Consider the following 15,380-nt stretch of genomic DNA (forward strand, 5'->3'; position numbering starts at 1 on the left):
AAAATATAACTACTACGCAAAACCATGATTTCTTAACGATTTATTGAGAAATATTAATGGTCTAATCTCTGAGGTTTGATAAATTTTCAAGCAGTTTTGATATTTCTGAATAGAGATTCAGAGATTCAGTTCGTAGTTTCATTCATAATTCATAGTCAGATTTCGACCACTACCTAGAAAGACAACATTAAAATCAATCGACTTTTAACCAGCATTAGAGCATTAAAAATACAAAAGACAATTAAATAGAGCAAACGACTGTATTAAGTTGTATTATGTACATTGCTGTAAAGTGTTCTTTAAATATCGATTACATTGGTTGAATCAATTGACCGACCATAAAAGTGTTGGCAATTGATGCACATGTTCCCATACCTTGTCACTATAGCGTATCGAGTCTTGTGCTTATGGTTATGTTGATAACGTTTTGTTTATATACCATGTTTCACAAATGTATACATCATTTATTTTTTTCCTTATATTCACGCTTCCCAAAGGTGCCTTCATTCAACGGATCCTCCTATCTGCGATATGCCCCACTTGGTGACAGCTGTATTATATGGTTCGAGCTTAAGGTATGTTTTGTGCTAAATACATAATTGCTTTTTATGCTTAAAAGAGTAATTAAAATACAAACAGCAACAGATCGTTTCATAACGCAACATAGTCAAATTAATCAGCTAACGCCACCATGCCAGCAGCTGCTCAAAGAACGAATGCAAACTAACACATTTTACGTAGACTGTCACTCTACACTCACACACACACACGCTAATCAGGTCATTTGCATTCGTTAAATTAATAGCACTTCCTACCTTTTTTGTAGTGCTGCTCTTCCGAAAGAGGTATTTAAATAATAATAAATCAGAGGTGTTTACCCATTTGAGGTCTAATTAATACTCACACAAAAAATTATGCAGCCTACTCACACACGCAAGGATTTTCGGAAACTCTTGCGAAACGTGCTACGGTTGCGAACATTATGTCCAATGCACCCGGGCATGTAAATTGACAAATTATTCACATTCACAAGCACCGGATTAGTGTGCAACTCTAATGACAAGTTATTCGCTTTGGGTAAACCGATCGGTTGGTAGATGTTTGTGCACTGATTAACTTATCGAGCAAAACACTACGGAAGATAATGTTTGTGTTGCTGTGTATTGTACTGCAAGTTCTCCTTGAGCTTTAACACATTTACGCAGCACAATTCAACTGCTCTAATCCATCTCTTTTGTGTCTCTTTTCTCTCCCTATCTGTCTTTTGCATCACTGTCCACAATGGCGACACGCGACAAATAAACACTGGACAAAACCGCCTACCACCTACTGTGCTGCTGCTGCTGCTGCTGATTGTTTCGCTAATGAATCGCAACTGCAAATAAACATCGCGTCCCATTATTATCCCGGTACAACATTCGATTCAATCGCTTTCCCGCATCGACCCGGGGTGTTCATCGACGTGCCACCACCGACATAATCATTCGACATCGGGCATCATTATCGCCAACTCGATGGTTCGGCCGAACCCATTCACCTGCTGCCAATGTATGTGGTACTGGCGCGGCCCGCCATCCCCTTGCCACTTTGCCAAATTTCTAACCTGGCATAACCTCCACGGCCTACCAACCACGTGCACATGCGGTACCGGGCGCCTCCATTATCGCACCCGGCCGAAATGGCAATCAATTTTGCTGCCCGAACAAACCAACCGGAAAATGCATTTGAAATCGATCCCATTTCCTGCCCAACCGTTTCGTGTCCCACGTAATACACGTCCTTTCAACCCTTTCGCTCCGACAGATCATCATCAAACCGCTGCTAGAAGATGGCCTGCTGCTCTACAGTGGGCACCACGAGTATGGTGATTACATTTCGCTCTGCCTCAACATGGGCTACGTCGAGTTCACGTACGATCTGGGCAGCGGGCCAGCAACCGTCAGGTGAGTGTCAGACACCGATCCCTACCATTATCACAAACCCTGGACAATCGGGGAATACGGGCAGAGAACGACTTTTAAATTGCAATCAAATCTCTTCGGCCAAACCGTTGAACGGTGGGCTGGTGAGGCTTTTTGGGCTAGTTTCCAGCTTAATTCACATCTGAAACCACGCTGATGGTGAAGGGATGGATACGAATGATGGATGGGTGAATCGATTCATACCGACATGATGAACTCGTTCGCTTCGTTTTACTGAGCGCGTTTCGTTGCATGCAATAAGGGATGTGAAGATGGAATATTTTTTTTGGCCGTTTGCTGTCCCTCCTAATCAAATCATTTGATATGTTAGAAAAAAAATTGCTCTCAAGATTTGTCTGATGTGTCAAAATGATATAAAGCCGATATTTCAATGCTATTTAGAGTAGCATGTTATTTTCTAGTATTTTCGATTGAAACTTTTTTGATTTCGTATTTCGATTTTCAGTTCAATTTTACCCCCTTTGTTTGATACAAAACACAACATAATCGGCAAAAATTATGCCACTGACTGTTAATGGCACCAAAAGTACTTTTAAAAGGTAATCGGTTACAGTTTAAAACAAACTGGAAACTTTAGTTTGATAAGTGCAGCTTTTAAAAAAAAAGTATTTTTTCGCATGAAAGTTCATACGCTGGAATGTAATTTGTTAATAAGTTAATTTGGTTGGTTAATTGATATAAACTTAATTGCTAGAAGAATATCCTATTTCTTTACTAGCAGGTTAATAATAATGACTAAGAACGGACTATGAAAAAATACCATCTACTCGTTATGTGAAATATCGAAGCCAATTTTATCATTGTAATTTAGATAGAACCAGAAATCATTTTTCCTTTCGTTCATTCCATCCATCGAAAGGGCCATCCTAAAAACAGGCGATTCAATTGATGAAACGTCTCCATTCTTTGGCCATTTTTCTTACTTCCTTTATCAAAAAAGCGTACGAAGGCAGGAAATAATTTGAAAACTTTACTAAATGAATGATAATATCGATGTTTATTTAAGTTCAATGAGTTCGCACCGTCACCCCGTTGGACGCTATTCGTCGGGGCTAGAAGAATGGGTAACGCTTATCATGGGACGAAGAAATGATGAACGAACCGTTAGGACAACCTTCTTCTTAGTATTATTGTTCTTCTTTCCACGTTCCACGGTCGGTTGTCGTTAAAATGCGGAAAGCCATGCGGAACTGTGCAAATGAAGCGAGCGAGTTTTGCTATCCGTCGAGCAGAAAAAGAGTGGGTATATTTCAGTTAACGAGGACGATGTAGACCATCATTTTTCCCATCAAATGAGGTTTGCTTCCTTCTTAACCGGTAGACATAAAAAAGGGCTGGTAAGATGGTGGAAAATTTATCTAATTTACGTGCTGGCTTTTCCCTTGAGGAAGAAGGGGCGGGAAAAGAGTGGTGAGGAAGGGTGTGAAAACTGTCACGAGTGTTCTTCGTAGACGAGTTTGATGTTTCGTACTTTTTCTTACGCCAGTGCGCTTCTCCGAACGCTGACCAACGGATGGACACCGATGCTCAATGGTTGGCGATGATCATTGGTTTAAATGATCCCTTACGGTATGTTGGAAAATGGGAAGGGTTTTCTTTTTTTAGTTTGCTGAAAAAGTACAACGATGGGCCGGAATAAAAGTGTGCTTCTTATGCAGTGCCACTGATGGACGAGCATTTAAATATGCAAATAGCATTCATTGATGGTGCACTGTGTGCAGAAATTGCTGCATTTGTTGGAGTTTTCTAGAAATAGTTTTTTAAAAATTATTTTCTGAATCTTAACTTTTATGTGAAAAAGGTGATATTCGAATCTCAATAAATATATGTTCGATATAAAATCTTCTTATGAAATCTTCTGAAGACATTCTAAAAGTGTAAAGTATTTTGTTGGTTTTATTTATCAACTATCATATTGACAATCCAGTGGTTCTACGATTCAATGACGTCTATGAGGCAAACGCAATTTATTATTTTCGGCCAACATTAAACAGTTGATAATCTAACTAAGAATAAGTTGAGGCCATATATTTTCAACATGATGAAATGAAACGACTATTAAGCTCTTTGGATAAGCACCATTTGACTAGAACAGGATTTATAAAATGTATGCAAAAGAACCTTCAGCGTAATACTATACTATACTAAACTACAACCGCTTCGCGGTCTTGGCCTGCTCCAGGAGTCCTCTAAACCCGCATACACTCGAACGTCTTCGTCTGCCATTCCATTATCCCGGACTTTTCTACCACGCCTCGACCTAAAACTGCTTTACGGACTGAGTCGTCCGGTGTCATTCTCATGACGTGACCAGCCCACTGGAGCCTGACAACTCTAACCCGCTGTACAACAGTAAGTTCGCCGTACAGCTCAATCCTACAAAGTCCCAGCTTCGATCATCACGACATTTGTTTTGAATTGAGAAGTTCCCTCAGATTGTAGAATGACCAGTTGGCAGCCAATACCCTAGCGCGTATTTTAACATTAATGTCATTGTCGGTGCTGAATTTTGACCCAAGTGCGATCATCTATTCGTACGTCACCCCCGCGTAAGTTAGGATGTGTTAGCAGGGCCGCTGGTGATGCCACCATCAACTTGGTTTTTGCCTTGTTAATCTCCATCCCAAGGTTTTCTGCCGCCTGCCCAATCCTTTGGTAAACATCCGCTACGTAGGAAAGCCGCAAACCAATGATGTCTATGGCATCTTGTAGACCCTAGGTGGTATCAAAGGGCCCTGAGAGTTCAGCATAAAAAGTTATTCGAATTAAGACTAAAACACTGGAGCGCTTTAAACTGGTTATACAGAATTGTTTGCATATTTAAATATTTATGCTTTTCGTCGTACCATCAGTATCATTGTGTGTACAATGTTACAAGATATACTCATGGTTTATTGATCTCTAACTGGACATGTTCTATAGATATCTAAGTTCTTCTGAAGAAAAAAAAACATACTCCTTTCCGTTGAATGATAATTACCGTATCGGTTATACATTTTACTGCAAACTATAAAAAAGCACTTAAAGAAAAACCCACAAAACCAAGTTGGCCTTCTGCCCTGAAAAGACTTCTAGCAGCATCGATACAAGTTAAAAAACAAAAACAAAGTACAAACCCTACCCGAAACGAACCAACACGGTCTGAGACGGTTCCGTTTTGGGATCGGTTTACTAAACCGCTTTCGCGCGGACTCACCGCAACGGTCCGATAATCCTTCGCGACGCGTTGATTGATGTTAATGCGCGAATTTAATCTACTTTTCGCAAGCAGTCATTAGCAAGTGAGCGTCCGACCGTCCGTCCGCGACGACCAAACCAACCTGATCGGGTGGATGGATGGAATTTAATTAAAATTTCAATTCCGATTCACCAGCAACGAACAGCAGTTGTGTGTAGCGTGTGTAAGGGACGCGGTACAGTACGTACTTGATGGCGTTCACTTAATCGTACCGATCTGCCTGGAAAATGCTGCTCGAGTTTGGTTAGGTGTGCGAACAAACAGTCCATTTCCCGTGGGTCTCATGAAAGCGGACTGAAGCCGGTTGGGGTACGGCACGCCATGCAAAATGTGTTCATGCTGAGGGGTTTCCTCTTGTTTAACCACCGCAATCCTTTAATCACGATCTCTTGTGACAAATTAAGCAAGAAAAAGAGGGAAGTTTGTACAACTCATGTTGCTCGTTTTAGTCGTGTTTGTTTACTTACCAAAATATTGTTTTATCTATAAAGCAGTTTGCTTCCAAGGTGTTTTGCGCATTAATTTAATTATACCCTCTTTAATCATTTTATTACCTCTACGCAGACGCATCCGAACAACGTCTTATAAACAACTGGCTCTCAAACATATCCCCAATTAGTTGGCATATTACGTTTTTTCTCATCACCATCACCACAACGTCTGTTGTTTGTTCCAAACAAAGCAAAACAATTCACTTTTACAAAGCGCGAAAGCGAATAACTCACTAAACGGTACTGCACTCGACAACTTTAATGGTTCATTCAGCTTCCGAGAAGCTATAAACCCGTGCGCTCGCACCCAAAAGTGCAGACGAAGAAGATTAAGAACAATCGTGTACCGAGTGTACTGATAAAACTTTGCTTATCTTCACCCCTTCGCTGCTGGATGCACGGTGCTACCCTCGAGCAAAACCATCAGAATGGGTTCGTGGAGTATAATTTATTCCCGTACTGCTACCCGTAGCTGGCAAACCCGTTAGTTCCGAAAAGCCATTAAACTATTATTTCCTCGAGTGTTTTCGACGGAAGCCAACGTAAAGTTGCACACGCAAAAGGTTTTTCGCATATGGAGATGCGCTCGCCCTGTTTTCCAAAGCCCCTTTTGGGTAGGTTGGTGCATCTTCAATAGTTTGCAGACCGTGTGCAGTAACAGTACTGTGCAACCCAAACCACGGCAACCGCTCGTCGCCATAGCAACGAAGGCACGGATGATGTTTTGCTGAGTGGAAAAAAAACTCTTCATAACGGCAATGGTGCGGTTCTGCGGTCACCGATTCGTACGAGGGACAAGGTTTCGCCTCGGCAGAAAAGCGAACCATCGGAACAGAGCAGAAGACACATCATGCTTCGTATTCTCTCGACTGTTGGATTTCCTCGAAAAGAATGGACGCGTTGTTTTCGGGCTTAGTGTCGTCTCGTTTAGCTTCGGCTTATTGCCGTTGTACTCAAGCCAGTGACCAACGTCACTTTATTTCGATGTAATACAAGGATAAAATTTAATTGTTTTGCACCGCAAATGTTATGGCATACAAAATGCGAGGACCATCTCGTTTGTTTGGGGCATCTCGACCCGTGGTTTGGGGGCAGGGTAATGCTGACAGTCCGTAATAATATCCGGAATGATTCTGGTTTTACTTGCTGAACCTTGCTGAAGCATTGTTCTTGTGCTCGTGTACAGTCATTTATCCGAACTTATTAGGGAAAAGGGGCCTTCAGCATTATGGAAATACGTGTATTGTTTTACGTTGAATGGATTTCATGTTTACGTTAACATGGTTCTTGATTCCGTATCAAAAATTTGGAAATGGTATGATGAGGAAAACCTCATCACACAATGAAGTCCTCGTTGGGAAACGTTTCATAAAAATGTAAAATACAAATTTTCGCTTTAAATTATTTTATTTTAATTTATTTTTATTACTCATTTGCTTTTTTACCATTGTATGCAACATTGCTAGATTATTTTGTTAAATTCAAGGGTGAAAAAAAAAGTGTTTCCAAATAGTTCCTCATTTGGAAGGCTTACAAGGCCATCAAGGCGTTGTAATAATACTGAGGGCTTAATTCCTGAATTCCTTAAGCACTGAATTGCTTGGTAATTTAATAAACAAATTCATTACAGCACAACACAATAAGCTTTGTTTAATATGAACATATTTCAATCCATCCATGCGATCTTTCTTCCTTTACAGGAGTGAATTCCCACTCACTATGGGACAATGGCATACGATAAAAGTGTCTCGGACATCACGGTTGGCAGTACTGAAGGTAAGTGCAGTAAATGCACCGCTCTGCGCTGTGTAATTCTTGCTAGATATCAGCTAAAAGCGTATCAAACAGAAAGATTACTTAGCAGAAGTCATATACGTTTAGTCTATGCAAATGCTTTCGTACCCGTATCTTACTCTACTGCAACGCTTTAATGTCTCTATTATAACTGTGATGGGCTCCTTTCATACGGTCCGTTTTTTGGTGATATGTGCAGAAAAGCCTGCAGGTTATAAAGCCTGCACAGTAGCATATCTCTGTGATTCTTTTTTTCTTTTCTCGGGGCCAAATCTGATGACTAACAGCCGGATATCTGGATGGGTCGTATCGCTGTCAGTTTCGTGAACTGAGTCCTGAACTGGACATGAACTGACGTGTACTCCTTTGCCAGCCGACACCATGAGTGAAATGATTTAATTAAATTTTTATTTTGTAATTACCTCACCACCATTTCACAACCCCACGTTCTGTGTCCTCCGTTGTGTTGAGCTGCATGAAACGTGCAGTAACCTTCCGTACTGTGGGTGACAATTTAAACTCTTCAGAACATCCTTTAACTGCGCCGAAGCTGACAAAGGCATGGCATATTTTCATTCTCGTTTTTTTTCGTCTTTCCGGTACACTCTCTGCACCGAAACAGAAAGCTACATCAGTAAAGATTTGCAACAGCGCACGAGTATGGCAGGAAAGAGTAAAAAAGTTTTATTAAATTACAGCCTTTCCCGGACGGCAAACTAGCTTAAGGTTGACCATTGCCCGCACTCGTCCATCTAGGCGCAGCACGATTCCAAACAGATCACTCTAATTAATCCGATTTAATGCTAAGCTGCACCCGTCAACCAAACGTCTTTAGATTAATTTTGTTTGCCATTTTCATTTATCAAATCCGCCAACACAGATTGATCAGCTACCGGAAGTGATGACGGTGTCTCCGAACGGTTTCTGGCATCTTTCGCTGCCGCACAGCCTGTACCTCGGTGGCATCCACAATGTGCACACGCTGCCGACGAGCTTGCGGGATAAAGGATCATTCGCCGGTTGCATTCAGAAGGTAACAAACGAAAAATGACTGCGCAAAGAAGAAAGGGATGGGATAAATGTATTATAATTCACTTTTGATTATTAATCTGATCATAGTTCTTGGGAGATAATCCTCAAATAGACATGTAAACGTAGTTTGCAGATGGAATGGGATAGTATTATTGTTCCTTGATTTAATCAATATAGGAATCCAAAGTATGGTGAAAAAATTTATCAGTCAATAAATTAGGAAAGTATAAGATAAATTATTTTTAAATAACAAAATTAGAATCGTTAATAGGTGTACTTATATTAATTAATATATTCAAATTATAGAATTTCATAACCGTTTCAAACTTTTTGAAACAATACATGGAAGCTCAAAACATCGGTGAATTTAGATTATACTTTGTTTAAATGTTGGTCTTTCTTTGCGGATGCTTCCTGTAAACGTAAAATTAATGTAAAAAAATTTAAATATATTTTAATGTAACCACTTAAAACATGGTGCGAAAATCATTCTGAAAACATTCATCGATGATGGATGAAGTGTGAAGTAATGTGTGTAACAACCCGACCATTATTTTCCATATATCTTTTTCCCACAGGTCGACATTAACGATCGGACGATTGCAATCATCTCGGAGGCACTCGGTGGTTCGAACGTGGAAAACTGTCCACATGCCTGCGTCGCCCGGCCATGTGGTCCGCTGGCCAAGTGTGTCCCAAACCTCGACACTTACGAATGCCAATGCAACCCGCAGAACCGTCAGTGCAACAAGGCTGAGGAGCTACCGTCGGAAGTAATTGAAAGGCAGCAACGGTTGCTGAAGCGAAAACAGCAAGAACATTCGGACGACCACCGTGCGATGAGCGCATTGTCTCCACCTGCCGCATCGGAACCGTCACAGCCCTTAACGGCCCTCTCGGGGACCTCAATCTCGACGACGCAAGCTCCACCGGAAGACAGTACTTTGCCGCATGATAATAATCCGGCGGATGTTGGCGACGGTAGCTCCGAGGAGAGTGATGAGGGCTACAACGATTACTATCAGAATGACGATGACGACGATGATGATGACAACTATGGTACACCGGGAACGAACACTGGGAACGATTACAATCAACCGGGAGCGAACAAATGGACTCGCCATCAGTCGGCTGCGGGTGAAATAAAAACAGCTCCACCAGCATCCTCGGCTAATGAGGCAAATAAACAATCGCCCTACGCAGGCGAAGCGGAAACCTCCACGGCGACCGACGGACCGATGACAACGGCAACGAGCGTGGCTGCATCGACTGTCGCTAATGAAAAGATAATCGTTTGGATCGATCGGCAAAAATCAAAGGACTCATTTTCCACGCAATCGAATGATTACGCAGATTACGGCGGTGGGGAAATGTTGGTCGAAAGTAGCGAAGTGGCCATAGAAGAAGAACGAGACGAAGCGGTAAAACTGACGAAGGACGAAACGAACAAGCAGCCAGTGGATCGGGGGACCGAGGTTTATGATCCGAGCACCGGTACGATGGTGGTTAATGACCGAAAAATGATGATGGCGACGAACAGTGGTGACGAAGCTGAAGGTGACAGCACGGGTGACATGATGCCGGATGATGGTGAAGATGATGATGATGATGATGATGATGATGATGATGATGATGCGACACGGAACAACCGCAGACCGCAGGTGGATGCGAACGAACAGTCTTCAGCCAAACATCACAAGACGGTGGAGAATCGCGCCCTCCTGCGGCAGCAGCGGCGACGGCCGGAAACGAAATCGGAGACGTTGCCGACCAGCAATAAGGATACGGGCCAGCATGAACCGTCGTCAACTTTCCACGACCACGACGACGGCGACGACGACAACGACGACAGTAATAGCGCTGACGATGGAGCAGCTTACGACGGTGATGGGTACGGGAAAGATTACGACCAGCATGGCGACCGGATACCGTACAGACCTGATTTTCTGCTCCACCGAAAAGGTGGCTGGAGGGCCCGGGGAGACCGTCAGCATCGGGGCCAGCACGACTCGGTTGTGCCGGACGGGCCCGAGATCGATGAGACGCTGATCGAGGAGATGAACCGGATTATGAAAAATCATAACGACAACGACAACGACGCGGATGAGACGCTCGATAGCAGCTTCTGGGGTGTCGCATCGGACGGATACGGTGAACCGCCTCAAACGCAGCATGAATACGACACGGATACAGACGTGGTTGAGGTGGGTCACGATGGAGTTGATGGTGACCGTCACCATCCACATCATGACCATCATGAGCCGCAGCATGTCCCCAGCCACCATCGGCGACGTACTGGAGTCGAGCAGGAAGGTGAAAGCGACCAGAATGAATCAAAGAGCTTCAGCCAACGAAACCGGCACGGACTTCGGTCGGACCAACAACAGGAGCAGCAACAACTTCAACAGCATCAACAACAACAGCAGCAACCACAGAAAGACCCACGGAACGACGAAGATGACATCCTGCGCAGTATAAAGTACAAAAACAAATACTTCCGGAAGTATCAGGGCGCGTGTTTCACCGGCACGGACAGCTACTTCCACTACAGTGACGCCGAAACGATGCGGCGTGTCATTAGCTACGAGATTGATTTGAATCTGCGCTTCAAAACGCACTCCGCGAACGGGCTTATCCTCTGGACTGGCCGGCATAGTGCGCTCGAGGGTGACGACTTCTTGTCGTTGGGCATCGAAAATGGGTAAGTTTGGGGTGGGACGAGTTTTACGATCAAACGGTGATGGTCAGCGGTTCATTATTTATTGAGCATGAAATGTTACGCTGACGGTGTCACGTTATTCCTTTTTTACATTTTTCATTCTATTTTTTGCTTCTTGACATTTTCATAATTACAAGATACTGTTTTACATTCTTATGACAAGGATTATCGGTTTTGGGTTCAACTGGATGTAACATGCTTTAGCAAGCTGTGAATGTTTTTATTTCTTAATTTCCAATGTGAAAATGTAAACAAATGAGCACCATTTTAAAGAGCTACAAATAGTCCAGGAATGAAATAATTCAATAATTACTTTGAAAAAGATGTACCCAAAGAGCATACTAACATTCGTCCAATAATAACTTTTTTGCAGATGATGCAGTCACAGTGTCCAAGCTCCAAACCCACAAACTGAGTCTGATCAAACTGATTTTGATCTCTTACTCCAACCCCCTTGCAACTAACAAATTCCTTTTACTTTTGGGACATTTTCTTTACTAATAAGATATACATTCGATCATATTGAGACCATTTTCATGTTAGATTCAGAACATCGACTTCGTGCATCTCAGCAGATGTAAACCAAACCTTCACTTTTCGTTTTAAGTGAGGAAGCCCACAGTGAATGAATCACTTAACAAAATTTTGAGAAGGCAAATGTCCTTCACAACATTCAGTCCTATACTGTTCAGTCCTTATCTGTTATCCTATCTCGAACATCTACACTGCCTTTGTAGGAGAAATTGAAAAAGGATTGATTGGTGGATTAACCATTCCAGTGCACAAATTGTAAATTTATTTTATGTATCATTTAGAAATAGCCTTCCCTCACCAAACGCCTTCTTTGCTTACTATGGTTAGGTAATATACTTGTAGTGATATATTGGTTTGACAAAAGGGAAAAATACCAAACACAGGAATGAAAATGTCGAAGTCCTCTGTACTTACCTTGCCATAATTTTATTGGCTAATAATATGTTATGATTTCAGTAATTTTTGTTATTATTTACTACGGAAGGGTGCGTTAAATGGTTCCATATTGGATAAATCTACCAACATGTTCCTTTGACGTTATACAATTTGTGGAATCGGCATAAATCGTATTTCATCCATCAAGGATCTCGGAGTGTGGCTTGACACGAAACTAACGTTTAACGTTCATTTGGAGTTTGTTTTTGGCAAAGCTAACCGTATGTTGGGCTCATATACTCATTACGTGCTCATTACTCGTTTTTCGTCAAATGTCCGTGGTCCTTTAGGTTTGAAGGCTTTGTATTGTTGCTGGGTGCGTTCGATCCTCGAATACGCTTGCGTTGTTTGGTCACCGTCTGGAGTTACTGCGATTGCTAGGATTGAGCGGGCTCAGCGCAAATTCACGCGTCTTGCCACTCGTCGGTTCCTTTCGGGTTACCAGTCTGCGGCAATTCCCTCCTATCATCATCGGTGTCGCTTATTAGGCCTTGAATCCCTACAATCCCGACATTCCTATTTCCACGCGATTTTCATCGCTGGACTTTTGTCTGTTTAACTATCATGTGCCGTTATCAATTTTTCGTACCCGTCTTCGTGATCTCTCTCCCTTATCCTTAATGTTAGTTATTAAGTCACATTGTTTAGCAGATCTAAGGCCGACTAATGTTTTTTAATAAATAATGATAAAAATAATATTTGATTTTAATGCTTTTTTTATCTGTTTTTAACAGCATAAGTTAAATTTTACAATACCATTTATAGCTAATTAAAAATACCATTTGCTAATTTCTAAACAAGTGTGATACATACCTTTCATTAACTTGGTTAAGGTGTACAGTTCTTTCACTGAAACCCTGCACACATTTATGGCTCTAAGCCTAGTGTCGCCATTTATCGATCCATGAACTACAACCGGAAGCAACAACCCACGGTAGCTAGAACCATTACAAAGAGGACTTTTCACCCAGCCCAGCCCAGCCTTTAATTATTATGTGTCATTTGACCTTCGCATTAACATTCATATCGCGTGCAGCTGCCATGGAATATAAATTTTATTTAACGTTTGTCGTTTAATTTTGTCACCCGGTGAAAAAAGCAACCGCTACCACGCGTAACCCAACGTTCCTGTTTGTTCTATTCTCACTCTGCAGCACAAGAAAAATGATACATTTCTAGGTGGAGAAAGACAGACAGCAAAGAATCATCCTTTCATTCTATCGTTCGTTAGGGACGCGTAGCTCAAAAATGCCATCAGTTAATGTGGCTTGAAATCGATTTCGGTTGTCCTGAATCGGCTAAAACACACTCCGCTCCGGTGGAAAAGCGGACAAGTACGAGATAAGAATTTTAAGTTGCTTGATCCCCTTGTTTTCTTGTGCTTCGGTGTGCCGAAAATAACCATTGCTGGGGATGTGAGGCTGGCACGTTCGGCATGGTAGATAACGAATGTTCGAATGAAATGGTGGTAGTACCGAGGTGCTTTTGTTATCTTCCACTGCAAACAAATATCAAATAATCCTGCTAGCGGTTCCTCAGCGGTTCCTCAGCCGGTGCGAAGCAGAGTAGACGAATCGCAGTAGGAGATAACCGGAAAAGAAAATCATTCCCGGTGTTATCACGCACTTCAATCAAATCGCGTAAGAAGATTCGATCAAAAGTGCACAAAAGTGTGCAAGCGACTAGATGATTCGTGTACGCGTATCTATACCACCGGACGTTCATGAAACTAGTGATCAAATATTTAAATATCGCTTGGAAAATAAGGACCGAACCCAACAACGAAAAAAAGCGCACAAAACTACCGAGAACCAATTCGCACCGATGCACTTCTGCTCTCGTGCAAAGCCATCAGCTTTGGTGAATTTGATTCGTGTTTTTGCTTCTGTTTCATTTTGCATCTTGCATCATCGCTATGCAAATTCCTTTCGTGCAACGTCCGGATGCAACGTATTCAAATGAACAACAACGACCCGTGAACGATGGTGGACAGATACTATTTGCTCGATAGATACTGTGTAAATTTAATCTTTCCTCGGGCAACAAAATGGTACGCGTCTGTCCATGCTCACTATTTTCCTTTCGCTAACATGAAGTTTCTAAATGAGTTCCGTTTTGTTGGATTTTCTTTGCTACCATTTCGCTGTACCGTCACTGGCCACATCGCATATGATCATACAGATGATGCTGTTTACTTATCCGTTCTCTCTATCCTTTTGCCATTGCTGTAGGTACCTGCATCTCCGGTACAATCTCGGTTCGGGTGAAATTAATATCAAATACAATGCCACCAAAGTCAGCGATGGACTTTGGCATCGAGTACGAGCGTTAAGGTAAGTGGATCTTCGATGATTCGCCACAGTTCTGCTAAGGTTAATGTGCTATTGATTTCATGTCTGACTTACCATAAATACTATACTGTACACATAGTGCACAAGGTGTAAAACCAACATTTATAGAAATTCATCACCTCAGTGAGGTAAACGAATTTTGTTGCATAATGTCAAAGAACCTTTGAAAATTTTAAAAATACGCAAGTCCATGAATACATTACAACTCAAATAATGGTAAAATTTCACAGCTATTAATCCTAATGCTCGTTGAATGCAGCAATTATTTTCGTAAATCATATTCAGAATTACACATTTTCCGCCTGATAGTAAATTCAATTTCCAATTCCTTTACATCACACATTGAGAGTCATGCTGAGTGTATGCTCCTTTTCCGTGTTGATTAGTGGTTTACCACTACCGGTTGCCTATCGTGGTAGAATTTACTTGCGCCGTGTAACAAAAACCGTTCTATTGCAGCGCATTCAGTGCTGACTGGCGAACCATTGGATTTCCTGCGTTCCACACAAAAAAAAAACCATCATCCTTCTACATCGCCGTATGCATAGCTAATGTACCACTGAAAGGTTTTTCTAACAAAAACCAATTTTTCATGAATTATAAATCTATCAATCACCCGGAGACGGACGATGGGAACGAAAAACAAAAAGCATAAAATCGATAGCACAATTTCCATACGCTCGTTCGCTGATAGCAAAGGTTGAAACATTCCTTTTTTCCGCCTAACTGGCCGATATTCTAACTCATTTATAACGATTTTTTATCTTGCTTTCCCGTTCTTCCTCTCTCACTTACACCTTCATT

General features: G+C 41.9%; 1 protein-coding gene across 1 annotated transcript in view; it reads left to right on the forward strand.

Annotated features, from left to right (window-relative positions):
- Nucleotides 1-15,380, forward strand: part of LOC128715359 (uncharacterized) — a 108,676-nt gene that overhangs the window by 79,889 nt on the left and 13,407 nt on the right. The window contains exons 10-15 of the mRNA XM_053810241.1: nt 498-575; nt 1,804-1,943; nt 7,412-7,487; nt 8,386-8,538; nt 9,116-11,238; nt 14,457-14,558. Of these exons, the coding sequence (XP_053666216.1) occupies nt 498-575; nt 1,804-1,943; nt 7,412-7,487; nt 8,386-8,538; nt 9,116-11,238; nt 14,457-14,558 (2,672 nt within the window). The remainder of the gene's footprint in view (nt 1-497; nt 576-1,803; nt 1,944-7,411; nt 7,488-8,385; nt 8,539-9,115; nt 11,239-14,456; nt 14,559-15,380) is intronic.

Source organism: Anopheles marshallii, chromosome 3 (assembly GCF_943734725.1).
Source record: "Anopheles marshallii chromosome 3, idAnoMarsDA_429_01, whole genome shotgun sequence".
NCBI classification, from domain to species: domain Eukaryota; kingdom Metazoa; phylum Arthropoda; class Insecta; order Diptera; family Culicidae; genus Anopheles; species Anopheles marshallii.